Source organism: Populus nigra, chromosome 1 (assembly GCF_951802175.1).
Source record: "Populus nigra chromosome 1, ddPopNigr1.1, whole genome shotgun sequence".
Taxonomy (NCBI): Eukaryota; Viridiplantae; Streptophyta; class Magnoliopsida; order Malpighiales; family Salicaceae; genus Populus; species Populus nigra.
In genome coordinates this window covers 49,292,769-49,306,899 of record NC_084852.1, presented here as the reverse complement: position 1 = coordinate 49,306,899, position 14,131 = coordinate 49,292,769, and the positions used below count along the sequence as shown (strand labels likewise).

At 36.4% G+C, this 14,131-nt stretch overlaps 1 protein-coding gene across 1 annotated transcript; it reads left to right on the top strand.

The window, feature by feature from the left end:
• The first annotated feature begins 7,498 nt into the window (after nucleotides 1-7,498).
• Nucleotides 7,499-12,100, top strand: LOC133700383 (linoleate 13S-lipoxygenase 2-1, chloroplastic-like). The gene is made up of 9 exons (XM_062123929.1): nucleotides 7,499-7,859; nucleotides 8,125-8,396; nucleotides 9,146-9,383; nucleotides 9,678-9,992; nucleotides 10,071-10,156; nucleotides 10,303-10,413; nucleotides 10,500-10,801; nucleotides 10,944-11,210; nucleotides 11,305-12,100. Exons 1-9 carry the CDS (start codon nucleotides 7,523-7,525, stop codon nucleotides 12,062-12,064), a joined length of 2,688 nt encoding a protein of 895 aa, XP_061979913.1. The 5' UTR covers nucleotides 7,499-7,522; the 3' UTR covers nucleotides 12,065-12,100.
• Nucleotides 12,101-14,131: the final 2,031 nt, after the last annotated feature.

The following is a 14,131-nucleotide window of genomic DNA, read 5'->3' as shown; positions in this document are numbered from 1 at the left end:
CAAATGAAAACTAGTTTAAATACTATTATCTTCATTCTTTCTAATTAAATTAAAAATTATATATAAGATAATGATTAACTTGTATAAGATTCAACTCTGAAGAAATTTCATTTGAAGAACGGAGTTGAAGCGTAATATAAAATCATAATAAAACCTTTTCTAACCATTTACAATTTTAAATTAAGCTGCATCTTTGAGTTTTAAAAGAAAACAAAAACCGCAAATTCCCTCCTTTTTTGGGTATCACTAGTCCATTGGGTCATGCTCCGCAATGGATTAGATCAAAGTTTTTTAAACATAAAAAAAAATAAAAAGTGGGGGATTTTTTAGCAATTTCATTAAATCTAGGCAATTGGGTAAGTTTTGAAACCCTCTGACCCGCCTTTTTACTTAATTTTATAGGTTTAAACCCACACTCCCCACCCCTATCATGGAAATACCCCCCAATATTTTATACCGACATCCTCAAATTGTCTCACGCAATCATGGAAATTATTTTCCTGACTTTTCACGACCAATAATGCAATGGAAATACAAGGACATCTTGGCACCTGGACCAGCATTGATAACAAATAGGAACAAAACAACAAATTATGCTATTGGTTAGGCTTACAATAACGCATGCCGAGAACTATAGGAAAGCTTTTATACAGTGAAGTGTGATGGTAAAAGGTAAGTTCCAATATCAATGATGGATTTGGATGGCTAGAAATCAATTAATATTTCATGAAGAGTTGCATATTATGGAAAGCTTTATAGGAATGATAGGATTACCTTGTATATATACATATACTTACCTTGTATAAGATCATAATCTTGTGCAGTGCGTTATATGCTTGTTACTATATACAACCCTACATGCATGTAAATATAAGAGGAGGACTGCTAATCAGTGATAAAAAAACCCTTCCGAGTTTAAAGAATTTCGGCCAATCAATATGATTCATGGTATCTGTTACTATCTAATTTTTGACTAATGTTTTGATAAATTTTCAAAAAAAAAGAAAGAAGAGAGAACATGTGGCGATAACTTAGAGCATCAAAGCTAATATTAAGAAAGCAATATGTCAAGGACATAATTACTTAATCATATATAATTACTGTAATATAAAAGACCATAGATATAGGATTTGATTGGTGCTGGTTATGGAAAATAATTACTGCAATATAAAAGACCATAGATATAAGAATTGTTGGTGTTGTTTATAAAAGATAATCTCCGTAATAATTATTGCAATATTTCTTTAAATAGTACATGTAGATATTTTCTATATAAATGAACCTCCAGCCATATGCAAAAGGAAGGGGGAGCAATTTTAAGAAAAAAAAATGAGGGCAACCACAAAACCCTAAACTCATCTCTTTCAAGCCAGCCAGTTGTCCACCCTCTTTTGACAAAAAAAAAAAGAAGCAATCGCCGCCTAAGGAAGTCCTCTTCCTTCTCTCAGCCGACTAGAGCTCTCCAGCACTCTCTTTTCCCTGCCGCCAACCAAACAGACCAAGAGCTAACCTCCAAACCACAACAACCGCATACTCTCCCTTCCATCTCCCCGATTGCAACTCCCTTTCACTGCCTTCATACCCGTCCCCATCTTCCTCTCCTAGTCGCCCCCCCTCTTTGAAAAGAAGAACCAGAGCCGCCCCTTGCTCTTGATTTTTGCTCTCGAGAACCAACACAAGCCTTCCTCTTCTCCACCCAACAGCCCGTAGACGTTGTCCCTTCCTCTTCCGCTAGAGTTGCCCGCCTTTTTCATCTAGCAGTGATGGCCTGCTCCCCGTCAGTAGCACCTTCTTTCCTGATAAGCACCGGAAGATCCACCACCCTCCTTCGATCTCCTCAATAATAACGACCAAAATAGTAGCTCGAAAGCCACCACCTCTGGACCCAACAACCAGATCTGCCACCATGGAGTAACCCTCGTTCACAGTAGATCACGACCACCAAAGTAAAGGGTTTCCTTTACGGCAAAACCGTCTACAAAGGAGAAGAAAAGGGGAACCAAGAACATATATAAAAATGAAAAATAAAATGAATCAACTGGCTTGCGTTGCTTTTCTTTTGTAAGTGACATTGGTTCTCATAACCGGCAGGGAAGGGAAGAAGGGACGGAGTCGTTCCAAATCCCACTATCTCATGGCGTTTTCCTCGCAGTGGCGCGTGAACCCGCACGCCACCAATTACAGCGGCGCATGGAACCCATGCGCTGCCACTGTTCCTACCTTCCCAAGAGTACTCCTCTGCAATTCCTGAATATTTGGGGGTCTATTTTCCAATTTCTAAATTGTATCATGTAAAAATGATGTGTGAGTGGAGCATAGTAAAAGTGGATGTGTGTGTGTATTATTTTTTTTCTCCTTGCAAATTTTGAAAATATATGTGCATGGGTTGTTGTCTTTAATTGCGTTTAATTGTGATACTTGTTCTTTTTTTAAAAAATAAAAATATAAATGTTTTCCTTGTATGCTGCATACGACTAATACCCTAACATATTTTGAATTTGTTTTTTTTTTAAAAAAACAAATATTCAAAGTTTCAAAGAAAATGTGTTTTAGCATGGATTTTTTAAACACAAAAAAAATATTTTCTTGCATTCTGGATTTTACAACATGTTTGTAAAACTCCAAAAGGTATTGGTCAATATTACAAAATATATAAAAATCTTATTTTGGAGGGAATTCATCTATTATTCACCGTTAATGTTTGGATAAAGAAATCCCAAAGAGATGAATATCCAAAATATTATGGGGAATAACTTGTTATTATTCACTACTAATATTTGGATAAAGAAACCCTAAGTGGTAAATATCCAAAATAAAATTTCAGGAATAATAAGTCATCACACATCCTTAAAAGAAACCTTGATTATAATTGAGGGCATTTCAATTTTTGACTTCACGATTTACAAGTCGTGAGAATATGAGACATTAAGGCAAAAATAGACTTTTAAAGCACCTTGAATTTCCTTAGATTTCTAAATTTTTATTCCTTCTTGTGATTTACAAGTCACAAACTCTTGAAATACTAAGGAAAAAATGAGCTTTTAAAGCACATGGAATCTCCTTGGATTTCTATCTTAATAAATTTAGTTTGAATTAAACACAGATTTCAAGAGATCTGCATTGGTTCTCCTTGGCACTTTGTAGACATATCTAAAGATATGATCCATATTGGCCAAAGGTTCTTGCTTTTAGACTTTGAACCCAAATCCATTCATCATAACAAACCTAACCTAGGAAAACTAATTAAGAGAACACCAACACCATATCAATTATAAAGCAAACCAAACACCAAGCAGCTTATCTTAGATAGGACGTACTAGGGGTGCTAATACCTTCCCTTTACGCAACCAGTCCCTTGCCTTAGAATCTCTGAAAGACCAGTTAGGATTCCTAATGATCATAATACTACGTGTCGACTCCGTTATTCACAAAACAAAGATCTCGAAATCAATCCCCACTCCGGGAAGGGTCGCCGTGACGTGCAGCTCTCGCGAGGGTGCAACAATATCTATAAAATCAACGCCAAAATTCTTGTGTCCAGATTGAAGTCAGTTATGCAAGACATCATTAGCATTAACCAATTAGCTTTCATAACAAACCATAATATAATAAATGGCTTCATAATAGCAAATGAGCTAGTCTATGATTTGAAAAAACAAAAAGCTGAGGTCTGATATTCAAGATTGATTTCCATAAGACCTTCGACTCAGTCTTTTAGGATTACCTGGATGATATTATGGGCTATATAGGGTTGGCAAGAAATAGAGGAACATTATTTATGAATGTCTATCTTCCTTAGAACTCTTGGTTCTCATAAATGGATCTCATTCAAAAGAATTCTCTATTTTGCGAGGATGACATCAAGGAGACCCGATATCCTCTTTTTTTGATGTAGCTGCTGAAGGCCTCTCGGTTCTTTTTCATAAGGAATCTATGGGAAACATTTTTAGAAGGCTACAGTTTGTTTCAGGACCTTTCCTCAGTCACTTGCAATACAAAGATGACACATTAGTCTTTATCTCGACATATATTAACCATTTACTTCAAGTCAAAATAATTATGAGATGGTTTGCTCTAAGTTCATGGCTTCACATTAATTTCCATAAAAGCTCTAATATTGGCATCAATGTAGAAGATCATTTGTGTTTGAGTTTGGCTAGGATTATTTTCTGAAGGCGTAACTCTCTTCTATGCAACTATCTTAACATGCCACTAGGGGCCAATCCATCTCGCATCTCTACCTAGAAACCAGTTATAGACAAATTTTATAAAAAGGCTTAATAGTGGAAAGGGAGGCTGTTAAGCATGGTTGTGCGTTTATGTCTCATCAAAAGTGTTCTCAACTCCCTGTTTATTGATTTTATGTCAGTATTCATAATATTGAAAGGGGTATGTAGATTACTTTCCTCCATCCAACGATGATTCTTATGGTGTGGCTGCACCAAGCAGAGATATTTTTGTAAGATCCATTGGAGACTGGTTAATGAAAGTTATTTTTATAAGATACACTGTTTATGTCTCATCAAAAGTGTTCTCAACTCCTTGTTTATCGATTTTATGTCAGTGTTCATGATGTCGAAAGGGGTATATAGATTACTTTCCTCCATCCAACGATGATTCTTATGGTGTGGCTGCACCAAGCAGAGATATTTTTGTAAGATCCACTGGAGACTGGTGATGCGTGATAAGAAACAAGAAGGCCTTGGTGTAGACTCCCTTATGTCAAAAAATAGAGCCTTATTGCTAAAATGGATTTAGAGACTTTCCTCTTCGGGTTCAGGTTTATGGAAAACCATTATTGTTACTTTGTACAATCCAGTTTTTTAGAATGGGATTCTGATCTTCAATAAGCACCCCTCCAAAATATAAAGGGATATTATAAACATTCTTCAAACCAATGATCATCATGTCTTCACAAAACATTGTAAGTTCATTGTGGGCAATGGCAAATTAACATCCTTTTGGCTAGACAATTGAATTGGAGATTTTCCTTTGAAAACCGCCTTCCCTAGGCTATATCTTTCGTCTTCCTCAAAATCTTCTTTGGTGGCTGACATGGGTAGATGGATCAATATCTAGACATGGTCCCTGCAATGGCGTCGCTCTCTGTTCCAATTTGAACAAGAGCATTTATCATTATTATCATCCTTATTGGATTCCAAGACTATGTTATGCTTCAGACTAGACAAGAAAATTTGGACGCTCAATACAAATGGCATTTTAAGAGTAAAATCGTGTTCCAATATAATGGATCGGCTACTCTACGGTGGTGCCTAGTCATTCCAGTCTTCAATTTGGACACAACACGCCCCCACAAAAAATGCAATTATTCCTCTGGCTTCTTATCCAAGACAAAGTATCTACTAGAGATTTCTTGTTTCAACATGACTTCCTTACCCTTTATGAATCAAGATGTGTATTTTTCAATAAAAGCCTGAAATCTTCAAGTTACCTCTTCATCCACTGCCACTTTGCTTGGAATCTATGGATAAAATTCCTTTCACAATGAGGTATTAGTAATGTTTTCCCAAAATCTTTTAATGATATATGCTACCAATGGTTTTCCACAGTGAAAGACAAACAACAAAATCTCTCATGATAGCTTCTTTTCTCCTACATTGTGTGGAATCTTTGGCTTCATCGAAATGATGACGTCTTTAATGGCGCTACCCCAAACCATCAAAGTTGTTTTTCCATGGTCCTCCGAAGTTTCTCATTATGGCTGATGCTTGATTCCAATTCCTTGGACCTTATAACTTCTATGCTTAATCCTTATTTTATTTCATGGAAGCAGCATGATCAAGTAACCATGCACGAGTGCTCTTCTTTCTTCTTTGTTACTGAAATTCTACACCTTATGGTTGATCGTTACTGAAATTCCTTGGACCCTTGAAAAGGCTTTTACCTCACCATCACATACAAGGATTATGATACATGGCTCATTCCAAGACTTACGCCAAGGTGATGATTATGTCAGTACTTATCTACAAAAAGCAAAGGTCTTGTTTTATAAGCTAGATTTTTGTTCTGCTCTTTGCGTGCATTTTTGTTATAGTCCTTGCTTGTTTTTGGTTATAATACCTCTCATTTGAGTTATAGATGTCTTAATTTGTCTTCCAATCACATATACATTGCACGTCATACTCGCTTTCATTTGACGCCATCAGAAGATCTTAAGAGGTCGTTTCTTGTATAAGTGAAGTTTAAATCCAGAGTATGCAAGCAAATAGCAACCCGATGAACGATGGTGGAGAAACAATCAAACAAGCTTATAGTTCCCTCCTAAAAAATAATTTTGTTCCTCAAAAACCAAATACCCTAAGTAGTACTACTGGAGATTAGTCTTCAAGCTAATCTTTAAAATTCGCCTTGCACCATTCCAGGCCACTGTAGAAGTAGCGAGTCTAGTGTGCTCGGTATATAACATTGGATAACCCACCAATCCAAAAATTTCATCTAAACACTCCTAGAAAATTACAATGTATAAAAAGGTGCTCTAAAGTTTGCAAATTTGAGCTGTAAAAGACACACGAAGCTTGTGTGGTAGGCAAAACATTCTGGTGAAGAAGAAAAGCTCTTGTACTAACTTTGTCCTAGACTGCCAACTAGAGGAACACCTGAACTTTCAAAGAAGCCCCTTTAATCCAAACATTGGCTTAAAAAACTCTATCATTAGTAAAGGAGGTACTATCAATAAGGGTGCAACATAACTTAATTGAAAAGCTTCAATCAGAATCCATCGGTGGTTACTAATGTATCTTGGTAATACACCTATTTCATGGAAGTTCGGGAAGCAAAGATTAGTGGCTCGGTCTTCGACTGAACCAAAGTATAAGGCTTTTGTTGATGGTATTGCTAAGATTTTGTGGCTTCACTTTTATATCTTCAGGTTTCTCCTACTCCTATGACTGTTTTTTAGTGTGATAATTTGAGTGCTACTTATTTATCTGTGAATTCTATTTTTTCACGAGGAGGGCTGCTATCTATTAACACATCCTCCTAGTATATTGAGAAACCTTGCCTCCTATATCTCTTAACTTTGCCAGATTGGAATTCAATTATAGAGCTAGTTTTACATCGTCTTGCTTTATGGTTGATGAAGACAGTTGATGGAAACTTTATGTACACGGGTTTGGACTTGTTCAGAGGATAGATCGGAAGGTATAGTGAATTTGACAAATAAGCAACCACCCTTCTAAGAGAGTGTGTTGTCTTTGTTCTAGCTTAGACAAGTTTTGATTAGACTTTTCATGGCTTACCTTTCTCCTTTGTATTTCAGACTATATGGTTTCTGCTTTGCCAGTTCACCATCAACTTGCTGGCACTAGCTATTATAATATATCCCCATGATTATTATAAAAAAATAATAATACAAAATAACCATTTAAATTGAAAGAACCAATGAATAAAATGAAAATCACATGGGTGTTCTTCTAACTATCCATTGCCTATATATATAACACCAAGACACTCCTAAACCAAGCAATCAACTCACAGAACAGGACTTCAAAAACTACCAGCAATGTTGAAGCCTCAAGTTTATCAACAATCAAACCCTACAAGAGCTCTCATGCGATTTACCAAACAATTCATCCCTGGAAATGACCATTCTTCTTTCCATTTAAAACCAAGACCCAAAGCACAAAAACACTTTAAAACTGGCTTTAAACCTAGAAGTTCTAAAGCTATAGCAAGTCTGTCGCAGGATACTAAAATTAAGGTTAAAGCCATTGTGAAGGTGAAACGAAATGTTGGTGGGCTTCTAACAAGCCTAGGGATTGATCAAGGACTGAATGACATTCAAGACTTGCTGGGGAAAACAATCTTGTTAGAGCTTATTAGTGTCGAGCTTCATCCCAGTAAGTATTCAAGCCATAGCATAATATTATTTCAAAATTACTTTTTCCTTCGTTCCAATCCAAAAAAAAAAAATGCATTTTTTTATACTGAACTTCATTCTAATCCAAAAAAAAAAAATTCATTATTAATATTGAACTTTGAGATCTAATTAATTTTGTGAAAAGAATCTATGCATGAATTTTGAGATCTAATTAATTTTGTGGGGATTCAGACATGAAGCTTAGTTATATATCACAATTAATTTGGTTCCACTTTTTTTGGAAGAGAGTGAGCTAGAGAAGCCAACAATTAAAGGGTATGCACACCGGAGATTAAGCCAAGCAAATGAGTACGTCAAATATGAAGCAGGCTTCGAGGTTCCACCGGATTTTGGAGAGGTTGGTGCTATTTCTGTTGAAAACGGGTACCATACGGAGGTATTCCTTCAAGAGATTGTCCTTAATGGCTTACCACAAGGCAACATCAATGTAACTTGTGGCTCATGGATACATTCCAAGTATAAAAATAGTCGGAAAAGAGTCTTCTTCACTAACAAGGTCAGTTTGCACCCGTCGCATACATAAAAGTACATAATCTTAAATTTTCTGCATTCTAATGGCCACATAAATCTTTTCAAAGAATGATCCAAATTCCCTCTTTTTTTTTGGGTTTATTTTATACACACCCAATTTTGGATTCATAATAATATCAAAAGATGGTAAAACAAAACAATTAAGTCGTCACTATATATATATAAGTGCTATATTTTTTTTTATAACAAAACACATTTGTCACAGATATTTGCTTATTTGTGACCAAATATTCGATCGCAAAAATGGCTTTTTTTTAAAGTGATATAAATGTTATTTTTTGGAATATTAGAAAGTTCAATAGCTATTTCTTAGAACCCTTTCTATATTACTCTATAATTTTTGTTTTAAAGGTAAGGCTATTCAAGTACCGAAATTACTGGCCTTGTAAAGGTATCTTTCTTTACAGTCAACTAAAAAGGTTATGAAGTCGTCTACTACCTGTGTACTACTCGTCAGGTACAGACTACACGTGATCATTTAAAGTTCAACTTCTTTAGGGAAAAGTTTTTGGGTAATCCAAGACGTGAAAAACAAATTTGTTGGACCAATCTCCAGTCCAGATATTGATGGTGAAAGGCCAACCAAATTCTGCACAAAAAAAATTAAAAATAAAAAACTACTGCCATCATTGTACTAAGATTTATATTATTGATTTCAAATTTTAATATAAATTTATTTTTTACGATCAATTTAGTGTGTGATTTGTGAAACAGTCATACGTACCATCACAAACACCAAGTGGTTTAAGAAGACTGAGAAAGGAAGAGATCATAATCTTGCGAGGCAATGGCCTAGGAAAACAGCAAGCTGGTGATAGAATATATGACTATGATGTTTATAATGATATTGGTGATCCTGATAAAAGTTCAGAACTAGCAAGACCGGTACTCGGTGGTAAAAAACTCCCTTACCCTAGACGTTGCCGAACCGGCCGGCCTCGAAGTGAGATAGGTAAGAAACATACGGATCGAGTTGAATTCTCATAATTATTTTCTGCATATCATGCTTGCATAGAGGTAATTTTGAATTGATATTTCCGTATTTTAAAAAAATTATTGATAGGAATTTGTTCTTTATCTGCATTATAGTGCGCAACATATATAATGAAGGAAACTTACAGGAATATTTGTAAAGAAAGTCTTATCTTCTATTAATCTTTTGAATACAAGTTTAGGCAAGTGGGATTAGTGTTTCCACTAATCATTTTATTTCAAAGGGTATGAACAACTGCCATCATGCATACAGATCCAACATCAGAGATAAGGAAAGGTGATTTCTACATCCCTAGAGATGAAGCATCCTCAGAAGTAAAGGAGATAACATTCTATGCCAAGACATTTGCCTCATTAATTCAAACATTCTATGCCAATGCCATTACCTGTGCTGATCATGGATTCGAATACTTTACATCAATAGAATCCCTTTACGATGAAGAACTTGAATTGCCTCCCCTTCCAAATGAAGGGTTGTGGAAAACATTGTTGCCCCAACTTTTCAAGGCTATCAATATCCCCAACGGAGAAGATATGTTGCGCTTTGAGATGCCTAAAACAATGAAGAGTATGAACACATTCTTCTTATCCTGGATTTCTTGCATATAAATCTCACTCAGTAATGGAGGTTTTTTTTATTTTTTAGGAGATAAATTCTGTTGGCTTAGGGATGGAGAATTCGGTCGACAGGTTCTTGCGGGTCTCAACCCATTTAGCATCAAATTGGTCATGGTATACTAAATAAATATGTATACAATATACCTAGATTTTTGTTTAATTTACGTCGTAACGACTGCAAGCTTTGTTTGACAAGATGCAAAAGGTCATGCAACAATATTCATCCGTAATTGCTTACAGCAATGGATAAATTTGTGCAGGAATGGCCAATAAATAGTAAACTTGACCCTCAGATCTATGGACCCCCAGAGTCTATGTTAACGACAGAACTAATAGAGGCACAGATTGGAGGATTAATTAAAGTCCATGAGGTAAGTGTTGATTTACAAAATCATAACAAAAATCCTACTGTGCTCTACATTCTAATACACTGTCATACATACGAGACAATATTCAGGCCATAAAACAAAGGAAGTTGTTCATCCTAGATTACCATGATCTCTTGTTACCATTTGTGAGCAAAGTAAGAGAAATTGAAGGAACAACGTTATATGGTTCAAGAACATTGTTCTACCTAACCCCAGAGGGCACATTAAGGCCACTAGCTATTGAACTGACTCGCCCGCCGATTGATGGGAAGCCTCAATGGAAGCAGGTATTTACACCATGTGACCATTCCACTGGTTTATGGCTTTGGATACTGGCCAAAGCACACGTGCTTGCTCATGACTCTGGTTATCATCAACTTGTTAGTCACTGGTACGCGCCTATAAATTCATTTTAAGTTAACCAAAACTAGGCCAGGTTCAACAGTACTTCAGTAACACCAGTTTTGTTCGTTGGAGTTGTTTTTTTATTGCATTAATTAACCAAGAGCTGATTAAGATGTTTACTTTTGCAGGTTAAGAACGCATGGTGTGACCGAACCTTACATAATTGCAACACATCGGCAGCTCAGCGTTATGCATCCGATTTTTAGACTTTTACATCCTCATTTCCGCAACACAATGGCGATCAATGCTCTTGCTCGAGAATCTCTAATAAATGCTGGTAGTATCATTGAGTCTTCATTCTCACCTGGGAAGTATTCTATGGAGATTTGCTCTTTTGCTTATGATCAGCTGTGGCGGTTCGACAATGAGGCACTACCAAATGACCTGATCAGCAGGTAACGTCACCAAGATTTTTGTTTCAAATCTTTTTACTGTCTGAAGCAATATCTTCAGGTTATAATTTCATTATCTATTTTGTTTAATTTCCAGAGGAATGGCTATAGAAGATCCAACTGCTCCACATGGCCTCAAACTTACAATCGAAGACTACCCTTTTGCCAACGATGGTTTAATCTTATGGGATGCCATTAAACAATGGGTTAGCGACTATGTTCATCTCTACTACCCTGATCCAAGCTTCGTATCTTCTGACGAAGAGCTCCAAGCTTGGTGGACAGAAATTCGGACAGTAGGCCACGCAGACAAGAAAGATGAACCATGGTGGCCAGAACTCAGAAGTCCACATAATCTTATCGATATCCTCACCACTATCATTTGGGTGGCCTCAGGTCACCATGCGGCAGTGAACTTTGGGCAATATACATACGCAGGCTACATTCTTAACAGGCCTACCATTGCTAGAATAAAAATGCCAACTGAAGACCCCACGGATGAAGACTGGAATCGTTTCTTGGAAAAACCTGAATCTGTACTTTTGGAAACTTACCCTTCAAAACTTCAGGCTACAACAGTAATTGCTGCTTTGTATGTGTTGTCCTACCATTCTCCTTATGAGGAATATATTGGGGAGCATATAGAAGCAGCATGGGCTGATGATCCAATTATAAAGACAGCTTTTGAAAAGTTCAATGGGAAGTTGAAGGAGTTAGAACAAATAATCAATCAAAGGAATGCTAACCCAGAATTAAAGAACAGAAATGGAGCTGGAATTGTGCCATATGAGCTCATGATACCGTTTTCTAAACCAGGGGTAACAGGAAAGGGTGTTCCATATAGTATTTCCATTTGAAATATTTTAAAACTAGATTACACTTAATGTTGATAAGATTTCTGTGTTTGATGAGAATTGTCGCACCCTCGCGAGCGAGCGCGGCGTCGCGGCGATCCTCGATTGATTTCGGAGTCTTTTGTTTTGATTGTGGATAAAGGGAGTCGCCACCTAGTATTATGGTCACTAGGAAACCTAACTGGTCTTTCAGAGATTCTAAGGCAAGGGACTGGTTGCGTAAAGGGAAGGTATTAGCACCCCTAGTACGCCCTACCTAAGGTAAGCTGCTTGGTGTTAATTTGGTTTGTCTTATAATTGCTATGGTGTTGGTGTTTTCTAATCCCATCAATTTTCCTAGGTTTGATTCAAACTAAATTTATTAAGATAGAAATCCAAGGAGATTCCATTGCTTTAAAAGCTCATTTTTCCCTTAGTATTTCATACTCTTACGGCTCGTAAACCGCGGAGTAAAAAAAATTGAAATGTCCTCGATTACAATCAAGGCTTCTTTCAAGGATGTGTAATGACTTATTATTCCTAGAAAAATATTTTGGATATTAACCACTTTGGGTTTCTTTATCCAAACATTAATAGCTAATAATAACAAATTATTCCCAATAATATTTTGGATATTCATCCCTTTGGGGTTTCTTTATCCAAACATTAACGGTGAATAATAACAAGTTATTCGCAATAATATTTTGGATATTCATCCATTTGGGGTTTCTTTATCCAAACATTAACGGTGAATAATAGATTAATTCCCCCCAAAATAAGATTTTTATATTTTTTGGAATATTGGCCAATACCCTTTGGAGTTTTACAAACATGTTGTAAAATCCAGAAATGCAAGAAAATAATTTTTGTTGTGTTTAAGAAATCCATGCGAAAACACATTTTTGAAACTTCCAATATTTTTTTATATAAAAAGAACGTTCAAAACATGTTAGAGTATTGGCCGTATGCAACACACAAGAAAACAAAATTTTGATATATATGTATATTTGCTGCAGTTGCGTCGAAAACCGGGTATTCTAAATACCAGATTGGTATATATTTTTTTACAACATAAAAAAAATTCAGACTTTAAAATAAATATTCCAGAAAATAAATCTCTTTCTCTTTCTTTTATTTTATTCAAAACAAAAAAGAATTAGGTCCGGCCGGGTCACTTGCCTCAGCAAGGGACCCGGCAGGACACAAAATTTAGACAAACTGTCCAAGTGAATTATAATTCACTTGAACAGTAACCACAAAAGATTGCACAGTAACATATAATTAAAATGCAAAGCAAAGAGAATGCATGGACTTACCTGGCGCTGAAACAGGCGAAGGAGAGGGCACTGCAGTTGCTGCACCCGGTCGTATAAAAATAACAAAGGAGGAGAGATTGGGGCTTATACCTGCAGTTCCTGTTTGCAGAAAATGAAACCAGGGACCAAAAATATCACAGCTCACGCGTGTTTCCTTGAATACCGTCGCCTGCCTCTCTTGCGTGTTCCTTCAAACTGCAGCTCCTGTTTGCAGAAAATAAAACCCAAGGCCGAAAGACACAGCTCACGCGTACCTCCTTGGCTGCTGGTAAATGACAGACGAAAATAGAGATGCTGAAACGGACGAAATATTTCAGCTATGTGCTGGTAAATGACTGGTTTCCCCGTCGCCTGCCTCTCCTGCGTTTTCCTTCTCTTTCTTTTGCTGTTTCCTTCTCTGCTCTTTTCTCTCTGTTTTTCTCTTATTTTTCTGCCCTCTTTTTTCTATTTTTCTGCCCTCTTTTTTCTATCCCTTGCTAGGTCATTAGAGGGGTTTATATATAGTCTAACATATCTCTATTTAGGAAAGATTTAATGCATTAATTCTAGGACATAAATCCCTACTGATTTGCAGTAAAAAAAACGCAAAAGGAAGCTGCAATATTCTGATTTTGTGCTGGTGCTTTACGTTTGATTTCTTTCCAGTTTTAGAGGAAGGTGTTGCTCTTTTCTTTCCTTCCATAGGGCCAGCTGCTCCCTTTGAAATGAGGCAACAAAAAAGTGGTCTTCAGCTCCAAAAATCAGGCGTGATGAGAAAGGAAAACATCAGAGAAAA